General features: G+C 40.6%; 1 protein-coding gene across 1 annotated transcript in view; it reads right to left on the reverse strand.

Annotated features, from left to right (window-relative positions):
* LOC134319337 (probable C-mannosyltransferase DPY19L4) overlaps positions 1 to 11,949 on the reverse strand; it is a 29,305-nt gene extending 17,356 nt beyond the window's left edge. Inside the window, exons 1-6 of the mRNA XM_063000447.1 lie at positions 11,882 to 11,949; positions 10,276 to 10,353; positions 9,716 to 9,904; positions 7,683 to 7,807; positions 3,080 to 3,170; positions 922 to 1,043 (exon numbers count right to left, since the gene is read on the reverse strand). Coding sequence (XP_062856517.1) covers positions 922 to 1,043; positions 3,080 to 3,170; positions 7,683 to 7,807; positions 9,716 to 9,904; positions 10,276 to 10,351 — 603 coding nt within the window. The 5' untranslated portion in view covers positions 10,352 to 10,353; positions 11,882 to 11,949. The remainder of the gene's footprint in view (positions 1 to 921; positions 1,044 to 3,079; positions 3,171 to 7,682; positions 7,808 to 9,715; positions 9,905 to 10,275; positions 10,354 to 11,881) is intronic.
* Between the last annotated feature and the right edge of the window lie 2,014 nt (positions 11,950 to 13,963).

The raw sequence follows: 13,963 nt of genomic DNA on the forward strand, positions 1-13,963 counted from the left end.
ATAACATTAAAACCACCTCCTTGTTTCTACACTCACTGTCCATTTTATCAGCTCCACTTACCATGTAAGAGCACTTTGTAGTTCTACAATTACTGACTGTAGTCCATCTGTTTCTCTGCATGCTTTGTTAGCCCCCTTTCATGCTGTTCTTCAATGGTCAGGACCCCCACAGGACCACCACAGAGTAGGTATTATTTAGGTGGTGGATCATTCTCAGCACTGCAGTGACACTGACATGGTGGTGGTGTGTTAGTGTGTGTAGTGCTGGTATGAGTGGATAAGACACAGCAGCGCTGCTGGAGTTTTTAAACACCTCACTGTCAGTGCTGGACTGAGAATAGTCCACCAACCAAAAATATTCAGCCAACAGTGCCCCGTGGACAGCGTCCCATGACCACTGATGAAGGTCTAGAAGATGACATCTACAAGGTGGACCAACTAGGTAGGAGTGTCTAATAGAGTGGACAGTGAGTGGACATGGTATTTAAAAACTCCAGCAGCATCAGTGGTCACACTGCCTACGGGGCGCTGTTGGCTGGATATTTTTGGTTGGTGGACTATTCTCAGTCCAGCAGTGACAGTGAGGTGTTTAAAAACTCCAGCAGCGCTGCTGTGTCTGATCCACTCATAGCAGCACAACACACACTAACACACCACCACCATGTCAGTGTCACTGCAGTGCTGAGAATGATCCACCACCTAAATAATACCTGCTCTGTGGTGGTCCTGGGAGAGTCCTGACCATTGAAGAACAGCATGAAAGTGGGCTAAAAAGCATGCAGAGAAACAAATAGACTACAGTCAGTAATTGTAGAACTACAAAGTGCTTCTATATAGTAAGTGGAGCCGATAAAATGGACAGTGAATGTAGAAACAAGGAGATGAGTCAGCTTAGTACAAATTTAATTTGAGTGTTCCTACCTGGCTGCCACTCAGTTTATAAAGCAGACTGCTGAGGAGCTCTGGGTAGAGCGAGAGCTGCTCTACTGCATTAATGGTCTGACCTGAAACTGTCCTGTTATCTTTCGTCAGCTCATATACTCCTGCACACAGAGAGAAAGATTAGACATGCATTAGATCAGGGGTAACCAACCTTTTCGAAACAGAGGGCTACTTTAAGGGTACTGAGTAAGCCGAAGGGCTACTTGTAGGATACAAATGTCCTGAACACCATAAAGTTGCATGGTTCACCTTTAATGATAATGTTATGATTAATAATAATAATAATAATAATAATATATATATCTGTGAAGAGACTGTCTGATCACACGTTAATCATTTCTCACAATAATTATTAACAATGATTTACCATGACAGGAAACACACATATGTTTAAACATGTAACATTAAGCTACATAAGTCAGTCATTACATCTCTGATATTGTTGTAAATATTGTTCCTGACAGTTTTGTATGAATGAGCACATTTGTAGCATTTTGATGAAAATCACACCTTTTTTTTTTTTTTAAATCTTTTTTTTTATTAGAATTATCATTTCTGTAGAATTTTTTAGGAAATCATAACAGTCACGTCTTCAAATCATGTCCCGTTTGTACAAATCATGTTTGTACTTATCACTACCTCTGTAACGTTTTAGAACAAATCATGAACTCTGTCCCATGTTTGTACAAATTATCACTTAAGTAAGATTTTTTTAAAAGCTACGATTCAAATGGTCGTTTTTGTGACACGTACTGAAGCCTCTCTCCACGTTGTGCAGCTCTCTGCTGTCGCCAGTCGCCAGCGAATGAAACACACAAAAATATTAAGTTTTCTTTTGCTTTTCTGACATGTTTTCATTATTATTTTTTCATGGTAAAACCCGCGTCTCGCTCAGTGTAGTAGCTGCGCATGCGTATCTTGCTCGTCTCAGCGTTATGCGCACGACATAAAACTCCGCACCCAGACAAGATCATATAACCTTACAACATTTTTCTCATACACATACAACATTTTTGTTCTTAAAATGTTATATTCACTATTGTCAGTTCAAATCTACATCAATGCAAGTGTTATTAGATCAGCAATGCAAATATAATTTTTAGATGGAGCTCTACCGTCACTAGTGCTGTTTAGAACATGCCCTGCGGGCGACTCACGTGGTCCCTGCGGGTGACCAAATGCCCGCGGGCACCGGGTTGGTGACCCCTGCATTAGATCAATGGGAGATCAACCAGTTACACACTGTGTCGTTTTTAAATGATATTCCAAAAGCAAGTCATGTGAACTGGTGTTTTTTGGGGTTTTTCCTCCAATTTAGTCATTTCCAATTCTCTGTTGTTACTGCAACCCTGTAATGCTGGGCAAAGACAAGAACAGGCTAGCACAGGTTTTCCAACGTATCAAACTGTTGGTGGATTCTTACAGAAAGCCTTAACATATATAAACGATTATGGATTTCCTACGGATTGCATCTACATGAGCATTTAAAGACACTGCTTTGATTTAAACTTCTCTGAGGTAGAAGTAGCTTTTGGAGCAGCAAAAGGCTCAAACTTGTATGCTGAGCATCCAAACAGGGCAATGGTACCGGAATCATGTCTGGTGGGTTGGCATAGCAGACCACTGTGAGAGATGGGATTTGGCGCCAAGGTGCTGGGACTTTGATCTCTCGGAATTCGAATCTCAGCTCAGCTACCAACTGGCTGGGCGCCCCCTGGCAGGCACAACTGCTATTGCTTGCAGCAGAAAAAATGGGCCACTAGTCTGCTGGATGGGAAAAACGGCTATGCTGAGACCAGACTATAAAAAGGTGGTGCATGAGGCCAGTCTCACGCAGGGAGAGTCACACGCTGATCTCTACATTCCTCTATTCTGTTACTAGGATACTGACTCTTCCTGCGTGAGACTGGCCTAATGCACAAATCCACCAAAATATGGGCCAATAAGAAGGTCTTGGAGGGAGCATGTGTCAGGCAAATATGCCCTTCTCAGACGTGATTGGTGTCTCCAGCAAAACTGGGGGAACAAGGGAGTAAATGCATAAATTAAATAGCAAAAACTTAGATATGATTTGCCACCATACATTTGTTAATAAAAGTGCTACAGTTATACAGTAGAATAAAGAAAGTGAGATTACCCCTTTCGAAGGATGAGGCGAAGAGCATGTGTTTGTAGTAGTAGTAATAAAGACCACTGCCTCCCTGGAAAGTAATCTCTCTTTCCATCTCCTGAGGGGGGGGGGATAGAAAACAAACACTGATAATACTTATTATACCTAATGATAGTTGCCGTTACCTTCAGTTTAAGCTACTGCATGACATTGTTTGTGCAGGAGTAAGATGCATACGCATGGTTGGAGATTTGTACTTGGTATAAAGTATAACTGGCCCTGATCTCTGCAGTCGTCTGTTAGTACAGATGTTTGAACTGGTGTGAGTGAAGCTTCAACTCTGCTGCTGGGCTCATGTGATTAGTCTGTGCATGAACATGTTGGAATCAGATACAGCATTCCAAAGTGGGGTGCAGATATGACACAAAGGAGAACAAGTTAAAAAAAAAGATAAGGTATTTTGTCTAGCACACCACTGTGAGCCACCAGGAGGGGAGGTCAGACTCTAGCACAGAGTGTCGCAATATGCAGTTTCGGTGAATGGTCCATGTGCCTGTGTGAGTTGGAGGGTCACATGGAGCTCAGGGTGGCCCTCCGTACACGTAATATGGCTTTGTGTGGGAACCCAACACTGCAGGTGACCAGAAGCAGACGCAAACTGGACACATATGGGAACAGGTTTGCAGTGTTCAGACTCTCCTTGATCAGATCTGGGGTTCTGCAAGCAGCTGCGGATTCACAATCAGGAATCGGAAATGAACTGAATGAATTTATTTAAAAGGGTCCTAAAAACATTCAGAAGCTGTAGGACTTTATCAAACCACAGTGAGAGCTACATGCAGCAAACTATATCTATCTATCTGTCTATCTATCTATCTATCTATCTCTGTTTGTGTGTCTGTCTGTCCATCTGTCTATCCGTCCGTCTATCCGCCAGTCTATCTGTCGGTATGTCTGTCTGTATGTCTATCTACTATCCATCTACCTACCTACCTGTCTGTCTGTCTATCTACCTATCTGTCTGTATGTCTGCCTGTATGTCTATCTACTATCTATCTGTCTGTCTGTCTGTCTGTCTGTCTATCTATCTATCTATCTATCTATCTATGTCTGTCTGTCCATCTGTCGGTATGTCTGTCTGTATGTCTATCTACTATCCATCTACCTACCTACCTACCTGTCTGTCTGTCTGTCTATCTATCTATCTACCTATCTGTCTGTATGTCTATCCACTATCCATCTACCTGTCTGTCTGTCTGTCTGTCTGTCTGTATGTCTGTCTGTCTATCTATCTATCTATCTATCTATCTATCTATCTATCTATCTATCTATCTACCTGTCTGTCTATCTATCTATCTACCTATCTGTCTGTATGTCTATCCACTATCCATCTACCTGTCTGTCTGTCTGTCTGTCTGTCTGTCTGTCTGTCTGTCTGTCCATCTGTCGGTATGTCTGTCTGTATGTCTATCTACTATCCATCTACCTACCTACCTGTCTGTCTGTCTGTCTGTCTGTCTGTCTGTCTATCTATCTATCTATCTATCTATCTATCTATCTATCTATCTATCTATCTATCTATCTATCTACCTATCTGTCTGTATGTATGTCTATCCACTATCCATCTACCTACCTGTCTGTCTGTCTGTCTGTCTACCTGTCTATCTATCTATCTATCTATCTATCTATATCTATCTATCTCTGTCTGTCCATCCGTCTGTCTATCAGTCGGTATGTCTGTCTTTATGTTTATCTACTATCCATCTACCTACCTGCCTGTCTGTCTGTCTGTCTACTATCCATCTGTCTGTCTGTCTGTCTGTCTGTCTGTCTGTCTGTCTATCTATCTCTGTCTGTCTATCCATCTATCTCTGTCTGTCTGTATCTATCTATCTCTGTCTGTCTATCCATCTATCTCTGTCTGTCTGTCTGTCTGTCTGTCTTTCTGTTACTGTCTGGCTGTATGTCTATCTACTATTTATCTACCTACCTACAGTGTATCACAAAAGTGAGTACACCCCTCACATTTCTGCAGATATTTAAGTATATCTTTTCATGGGACAACACTGACAAAATGACACTTTGACACAATGAAAAGTAGTCTGTGTGCAGCTTATATAACAGTGTAAATTTATTCTTCCCTCAAAATAACTCAATATACAGCCATTTATGTCTAAACCACCGGCAACAAAAGTGAGTACACCCCTTAGTGAAAGTTCCTGAAGTGTCAATATTTTGTGTGGCCACCATTATTTCCCAGAACTGCCTTAACTCTCCTGGGCATGGAGTTTACCAGAGCTTCACAGGTTGCCACTGGAATGCTTTTCCACTCCTCCATGACGACATCACGGAGCTGGCGGATATTCGAGACTTTGCGCTCCTCCACCTTCCGCTTGAGGATGCCCCAAAGATGTTCTATTGGGTTTAGGTCTGGAGACATGCTTGGCCAGTCCATCACCTTTACCCTCAGCCTCTTCAATAAAGCAGTGGTCGTCTTAGAGGTGTGTTTGGGGTCATTATCATGCTGGAACACTGCCCTGCGACCCAGTTTCCGGAGGGAGGGGATCATGCTCTGCTTCAGTATTTCACAGTACATATTGGAGTTCATGTGATCCTCAATGAAATGTAACTCCCCAACACCTGCTGCACTCATGCAGCCCCAGACCATGGCATTCCCACCACAATGCTTGACTGTAGGCATGACACACTTATCTTTGTACTCCTCACCTGATTGCCGCCACACATGCTTGAGACCATCTGAACCAAACAAATGAATCTTGGTCTCATCAGACCATAGGATATGGTTCCAGTAATCCATGTCCTTTGTTGACATGTCTTCAGCAAACTGTTTGCGGGCTTTCTTGTGTAGAGACTTCAGAAGAGGCTTCCTTCTGGGGTGACAGCCATGCAGACCAATTTGATGTAGTGTGCGGCGTATGGTCTGAGCACTGACAGGCTGACCCCCCACCTTTTCAATCTCTGCAGCAATGCTGACAGCACTCCTGCGCCTAACTTTCAAAGACAGCAGTTGGATGTGACGCTGAGCACGTGCACTCAGCTTCTTTGGACGACCAACGCGAGGTCTGTTCTGAGTGGACCCTGCTCTTTTAAAACGCTGGATGATCTTGGCCACTGTGCTGCAGCTCAGTTTCAGGGTGTTGGCAATCTTCTTGTAGCCTTGGCCATCTTCATGTAGCGCAACAATTCGTCTTTTAAGATCCTCAGAGAGTTCTTTGCCATGAGGTGCCATGTTGGAACTTTCAGTGACCAGTATGAGAGAGTGTGAGAGCAGTACTACTAAATTGAACACACCTGCTCCCTATGCACACCTGAGACCTAGTAACACTAACAAATCACATGACATTTTGGAGGGAAAATGACAAGCAGTGCTCAATTTGGACATTTAGGGGTGTAGTCTCTTAGGGGTGTACTCACTTTTGTTGCCGGTGGTTTAGACATTAATGGCTGTATATTGAGTTATTTTGAGGGAAGAATAAATTTACACTGTTATATAAGCTGCACACAGACTACTTTTCATTGTGTCAAAGTGTCATTTTGTCAGTGTTGTCCCATGAAAAGATATACTTAAATATCTGCAGAAATGTGAGGGGTGTACTCACTTTTGTGATACACTGTACCTATCTATCTGTCTATCTGTCTGTCTCTGTCTATCTATCTATCTATCTATCTATCTATCTATCTATCTATCTATCTATCTATCTATCTATCTATCTATCTATCTATCTATCTCTGTCTATCTATCTATCTATCTATCTCTGTCTGTCTGTCTATCCGTCTATCCATCTATCTCTGTCTGTCTGTCTTTCTGTTACTGTCTGGCTGTATGTCTATCTACTATTTATCTACCTACCTACCTACCTACCTACCTACCTATCTATCTGTCTGTCTCTGTCTCTCTATCTATCTATCTCTGTCTGTCTATCCATCTATCGATCTCTGTCTGTCTGTCTGTCTGTCTATCTATCTATTTCTCTCTCTCTCTATCTATCTATCTCTGTCTGTGTCTGTCTGTCTATCTATCTATCTGTCTGTCTGTCTGTCTATCTCTGTCTGTCTATCTATCTATCTATCTATCTATCTATCTATCTATCTATGTCTGTCTGTCTGTCTGTCTGTCTGTCTGTCTATCTATCTATCTATCTATCTATCTATCTATCTGTCTGTCTGACTGTCTGACTGTCTGACTGTCTGACTGTCTGACTGTCTATCTCTCTGTCAATCTAGCTGTTGAACCCCTTCTCCTATTCTGGCCAAGGAGAGCTGCAGACTATCACTCGCCCCATCTAACAAGTGGATGGTTGGCAGCCACTTCTTATCACCTGCCAATTGTGGGTTCCCACACATAGCCATACCATGTACAGAGAGTGACACTATGTCCTATATGAATCCTCGGGAAAAAGTCCCAGAGATCTCAGATCCCAACAGACCTTCCCTCCCTCAGGCACAGACTCAGACACTCTGGAGTGAGGAGCTAGTGTGTTAGACCTCTGTGTCACACAAGCAATCAGTCTAAAAATATTACGAATGTGGTTGATCAGACATGACAGAAGACTAACAGTGCTAACAACAATGTGCCACCAATGTGCTGCTTATGCTCGTGTCTCTATACCTGGCGGGTGGAAAACCAGAACTTCCTCTCGTGGTATGTGCTGAGGTATACGGCGTACATCATCCCGCAGGTGACTGCTGCCACGCATCCAGTAAACACTTTCGCCATCCGCTGGAACAGTACAGCTGCAGAGGAAGTGGGGTGGGGGGTGAGGTGCAGAGGAAAATCGAGATATAATCAGGTCACAGGTGTTCAGGGACAGGTTCAGTAATCTATATCGACTACAGTATACAATGTCGAATTTGCAACTAAAGTAAAGCAATTGTAATTGTAGTATATTTATTAATAAACAAGCCTAAATAAATAAATAAATAATCAACATAAGATGTAAATATGAGTTTGGGCAAAGCATTTCCTCCTAGGCCACTATGGTTAAGATTCAGATCCAAATCCCAGCTGTGCTATCAGCCAGTCGGGCATATATACAGACATGATTGTCTCTGTCTGTGTACAATTTTAAATTAAATATTAAATTAAAAAAAATTTTACTTTAATAAATACAGTGGAACCTCGATTTAACGGACCTCCATTTAACGGATTTCGGGTTTAACAGACAAAATCTGGAAAACCAAACACCTGGTCTGATTGTTTACAATTCCTGCGAGTGGCGTATCAAGACCAGTAGTTCAGTGACTGTCCACTAGCCGGCGACATCTCTGTGTTTATATGAGTGATGGGCTTTATTTTGTCTGGAGGCTCACTTTGTTCTCGCCTTTTCCTTGGCGTTTTATGCTTCATTTTTGAAGTTCTAGTGCTTAGTTATGCACCAGCGCTGTTCCAGTAGCCACCAGCAGTGCTTCAGACTCAGAAAAATAGATACTCTGAATCCCCACTATACGATCACAGGTAAAAACAACATTTCTTCCACCACACAAGGTAAATGAAATGTCTCCCCAGTAGTACAGTACACCAATTTTAATATATGTTATACATGACATATTTATACATCTATTAACATTGTTCATTTTACTGTTTATTATATGTGCAGGTTTAGCACTTTTGTGGATCTTAGTGCTGTGTTTTCATGTATTTTTGCACCCCCTTATTGTTTTGGACAATTGCATTTTACGTACCAGTGCTCCCCCCTTTTAGTCCATTGAATCGAGGTTCCACAGTATTAATATTTAAAAGCACAATTAAAAAATGTATAGTTTCTTGTAATTAGACCACTTCCCATGGAGATTGGAAGTGGGCTTGGATTGCAGAATCATGTCTATCTGTCCTGCCATTAATGGCCAGCAGGGGGCACAGAGGGACATAGGTCTCTTTGATCATACAGTCTCTGAGTCTCAGGAGATCCTTTTATTTACCAGTACTTATTGGGCATTTTGCTTTCTGACTTGTTTATTTGTTTTGTGTTCGTATGGTGTCCTTGCCTCAGTGACTCCTGGGTCACCTAAGAGGCTAGGTTCTACTATTTCTGCCAGGTCACATGCTGGCATTCTTTGATCTTTTCCAAGGAGAGACTCTAAAAATTGGGTGGTCGGCAGCCACTTCTTAGACATACCGCGTACAAAGAGTCACACTAGGTCCTATTTGAATAGAAAAAAGCCTTCCCTCCCTTAGACACAGACTCAGACACTTCACAGCGGGGAGCTAGTGTGTTAGACCTCTGTGCCACCTGAGCAGTCAGGCTAAAAAAATTACAAATGTAGCTTATCATGCTGGCATTCTTTGAGCTTGTCCAAGGGTCTTAGTCGGTATTGTTGATGTGATGTTTGGGCGGTGGACCATTCTCAGCACTACAGTAAAACCTAGGGTCTGTTTCGAAAACCTAGTGAGCTGCCTTGCTGCCTTACACGGTTATTACGTCACCGCAGTTTCACTTACTAAGCTAACACAGTTAGCCTCAGGCCATTCAAACCAATGGTAGCGGTGTGAAGTTCTGGAGTGAGTATCAGGTGCAGCGGTGTTCATGTTTACAGCATTTAGCAGCCGCTTTTACCCAACATGACTTGCAATTACAAGTAATTGAGGGTTAAGGGCCTTGCTCAACTAGGCCACGTCAAGGAAGGAAGATGGTTAAAACTCACATTTGCTGTTCTTGGGTGCCTCCTTGGCTGACGCTGGGTTCGAGTCCTGCTCGACTTTCTGTTCCTGCTCGGCGGGTGAGGAGGTGTCAGCAACGCCCCCTTTTTGCACTTCTTCAGTCACGGTATCATCCGCTGCTCCTTCTCTGTCTGTGTCTTCTGTTTTGACAGCGCTGGGATCTGCTTTAACATCTTCAGAAAAACATTGTCGAACAGGGAGATCTGTAAATATTTACATTTACATTTTTCGGCATTTAGCAGACACTTTTATCTAAAGTGACTTACAGTACTGTGAAAGTATACTGTCAAAGCTGTTGAAGGCTAAGGGCCTTGCTCAAGGACCCAACAGTGGCAATTCGGCAGTGGTGGGGCTTGAACCTTTTCTTACTAATCCAGTACCTTAACCACTAGGCTACAACTGCCATAAACACCATGATCAGCACTTTAAATCTAACATTAGTTTGCAGAGTATGGCAGCTATCGTCACATGTCTGGGCTTGTATATATGGCTGCTGTTACAGATTATGTTTGGGGTACGGGAGAACCTTAGTCAGCTCCGTTACCTTTGTCCTGTGCTTTATCCACTTTAGAATCAGCCTCCTTCTTCTCACCTGGTTTTCTACATCGCAGTTCAGCCATTTCTGTAAAAAATTAGGGTTAAATATGAATAAAAATAAAAAATCTGATCTTGTTAGGGCTATCACCATAGCACATGCAGTTTTGCTGATCTGCCCTGATACTTTACCGATAGTTACTAGTCACACATTAACACGTTAATAAAACATGAAAGTATCACGAGTCTTTTAAAAGAGACACCTACTCTCTAAGGCTGGGTGATATGACTAAAAAACTCATATCTCGATAAAATATAACATAAACTTAACAAAGTAAGCCACAGTCAATTTACTTCAAATAAATGAGCATCAAAAAAGTTCAATATTTGATAATGCTTTGCTATCATTGCAAAATAAAAGCGCACGGTAAACAGCAGCACCGCCCACAGCAGTCGTCCACTTTTCTACAACAGACTTGTGGTCAAGTTGTACAGTGGAGTTTGTGAATGTTGTTTTATTTGTTAAAGGGAGAGCTAGGGTTAATGGTACAATACTTAAATAAAACTGTATTTGTTGAAACCATTTCACACGTACTGGTTCCATTATATATTGTGTCATCTTGTGGGGCCAAGCAAAGCTTATAGTACTCAAAATCTTCATTATATACACTGATCAGCCATAACATTAAAACCACCTCCTTGTTTCTACACTCACTGTTCATTTTATCAGCTCCACTTACCATATAGAAGCACTTTGTAGTTCTACAATTACTGACTGTAGTCTATCTGTTTCTCTACATACTTTTTTAGCCTGTTTTCATGCTGTTCTTCAATGGTCAGGACTCTCCCAGGACCACCACAGAGCAGGTATTATTTAGGTGGTGGATCATTCTCAGCACTGCAGTGACACTGACATGGTGGTGGTGTGTTAGTGTGTGTTGTGCTGGTATGAGTGGATCAGACACAGCAGCGCTGCTGGAGTTTTTAAATACTGTGTCCACTCACTAGTGTCCACTCAATTAGACACTCCTACCTAGTTGGTCCACCTTGTAGATGTCAAGTCAGAGACGATCACTCATCTATTGCTGCTGTTTGAGTTGGTCATCTTCTAGACCTTCATCAGTGGTCACAGGACGCTGCATTATGGAAGCTGTTAGATGGTTATTTTTGGTTGGTGGACTATTCTCAGTCCAGCAGTGACAGGTGTGAGGTGTCCATCAGCACTGCTGTGTTTGATCCACCACCTAAATAATACCTGCTCTGTGGTGGTCCTGGGAAAGTCCTGACCATTAAAGAACAGCATGAAAGGGGGCTAACAAAGCATGCAGAGAAACAGAAGGACTACAGTCAGTAATTGTAGAACTACAATGTTAAATAAGCCACAGACATATGAAAAGTCTCAGTAATACAAAAAAACACACAGTGATATACCGTGAAACCGTCAGAATCTTAGAAAATACCGTGATACAGATGTTTGATCATACCGTCCAGCCCTACACTACACTATAAGGATGCTGGCTAACGTTAGCAATGGATTACATATAAAGAGTATTACAATCACAGCTACTGACTGTAACATAAAGACCTGTTTAGAGTCAGATATGTCTGTATCTTACCGTTACACAGACTGATGATGAAGATGAAGATTCGAGCAGCAGTTAGAAGAGCATTACTCTGCTGTGTTTGTTGTTATATGTTGATTCAGCACAGCTGGAGATGATTTATTACAGAATAAAAAGGACGCTGATGTACAGACTTGTTCTAAGTAATAACAGGATGATGAGAGTTAATGAAGGACGTTATAATCATGATGTGAAGCATCAGGAACAGAGCTGTATTAAACTAGAACTTCCTCCAGCTGTCTCAGCTTCAACTTTACACCACGCAAGTACGGATCACTCCGAGGGACAAAACACCGTCTCGCATAGTGCAACAACCGCAGATGAGTTTTAAACATCAGCCCTGCGCACCACATGCGCAGACAAGTCGAATAAACCTTAGCCAAAATATTAGGAACGGCAAACGATGAGCAGAGCATGAACAGGGCTCTGTCAACAGTATACAGTATTAGACAGATGGTCCTTATGTTTTGGCTCATTATTGTATGCTTTAAGTCATTTATTTATTTATTTATTTTATTTGTAGTAACAGCTTCATCTTGATCAGATTCAACGTGGGTCTGTAGCTTGAATGCCATAATGACAATTTACATTTACGCATTAAATTTGCATTTAGCAGAAGCTTTTAAAGAAGTTACTTACAGTATTACAGTCTAAGCAATTAAAGGTTAAGGGCCTTGCTCAAGGGCCCAACAGTGGCAACCTGGCAGCGGTGGGGTTTGAACTAGTGACCTTCTGCTTACTAGTCCAGTACCTTAACCACTAGGCTACAACTGCCCTGGCAATGATGATAATTATTACTACATAATAATAATAATAATAATTATTATTATTATTATTATTATTATTACCGTTATTATTATTATTATTATTGTTATTATTATTATTTTTATCACCATTATTATTATTACCATTGTTATTATTATTATTATTATTATTATAACCATTATTATTATTATTATTGTCATTGTTATTATTATTATTACTGTTATTATTGTTATTATTATTACCATTGTTGTTATTATTATTATTATCACCATTGTTTTGTTGTTGTTATTATTATTATTAATATATCATTATTGATAAAAAATAGTCATGAAGTATACATGTTTTGAATAATATTGGTGAATATTATACATTTAATATTAGAATAAGAGTAATGATAATACAAATAATTATTATACAATAGCTGCAATTATTAGCATAATTTTAATAATAATGTTGATATCATTATTGACAATTATTATTACACACGAATAATTATTTAAAATAAAAATTACCATAAAAGTATCATTAAATAATTATTTAATTTTTAAATAATAATTATGCATATTACTATACCATTAAATATATGAGGATAAATTTAATAATAAAGTATAAAAAGCTGCATTTATTTAAAAATATGTAATAATAATACAAATAATAAAAAATTAAAAAAAAATTAAAAAAAATAGCAATCAGCTAGCACCAGCAATCTTTACGTATGTATATTTCAGCAATAAAAGTGCTTTAAAAAATTTGGTTACTAATGGCAGGGGCACCAAAATACGCTTACCATGATGATCTCAGGTTTTTCAAACTTCATACAGGTAATTTCAGGCTATTTTAAATGAGCTTGAGGCCACAAAAGTCTTTGGTGTTATTGCATGAGTGGATGCTACACTACAGTGTTGACATGACAAAATTGTCACGGCATTCATAGGCCTGTGTTGTTTATATTACAAAAACAATTTTTCGGGCAGTGTCGTCTGGAGATTAAAGGTCACAAACATTCAGTAGTGGTTTTTGTTTTTAACCATTATGCATAGACATTTCAGGTAGACGGTACCGCAGCATAAAATCCAGAAGAACAGCTTCTTCCTGCAGGCCATCAGAATGCTGAACAATGTATTACTCACCTTCTTCTTAATCACTTTACCAACACTTACATTACATACACTCACACACTGGACATGTGCTATATCACATTTCCAGCATTTAGCAGACGCTTTTATTCAAAATGACTTACAGTATACAGTCTAAGCAATTGAGGATTAAGGGCCTTGCTCAAGGGCCCAACAGTGGCAACCTGGCCGTGGT

Source organism: Trichomycterus rosablanca, chromosome 1, assembly GCF_030014385.1.
Source record: "Trichomycterus rosablanca isolate fTriRos1 chromosome 1, fTriRos1.hap1, whole genome shotgun sequence".
Taxonomy (NCBI): Eukaryota; Metazoa; Chordata; class Actinopteri; order Siluriformes; family Trichomycteridae; genus Trichomycterus; species Trichomycterus rosablanca.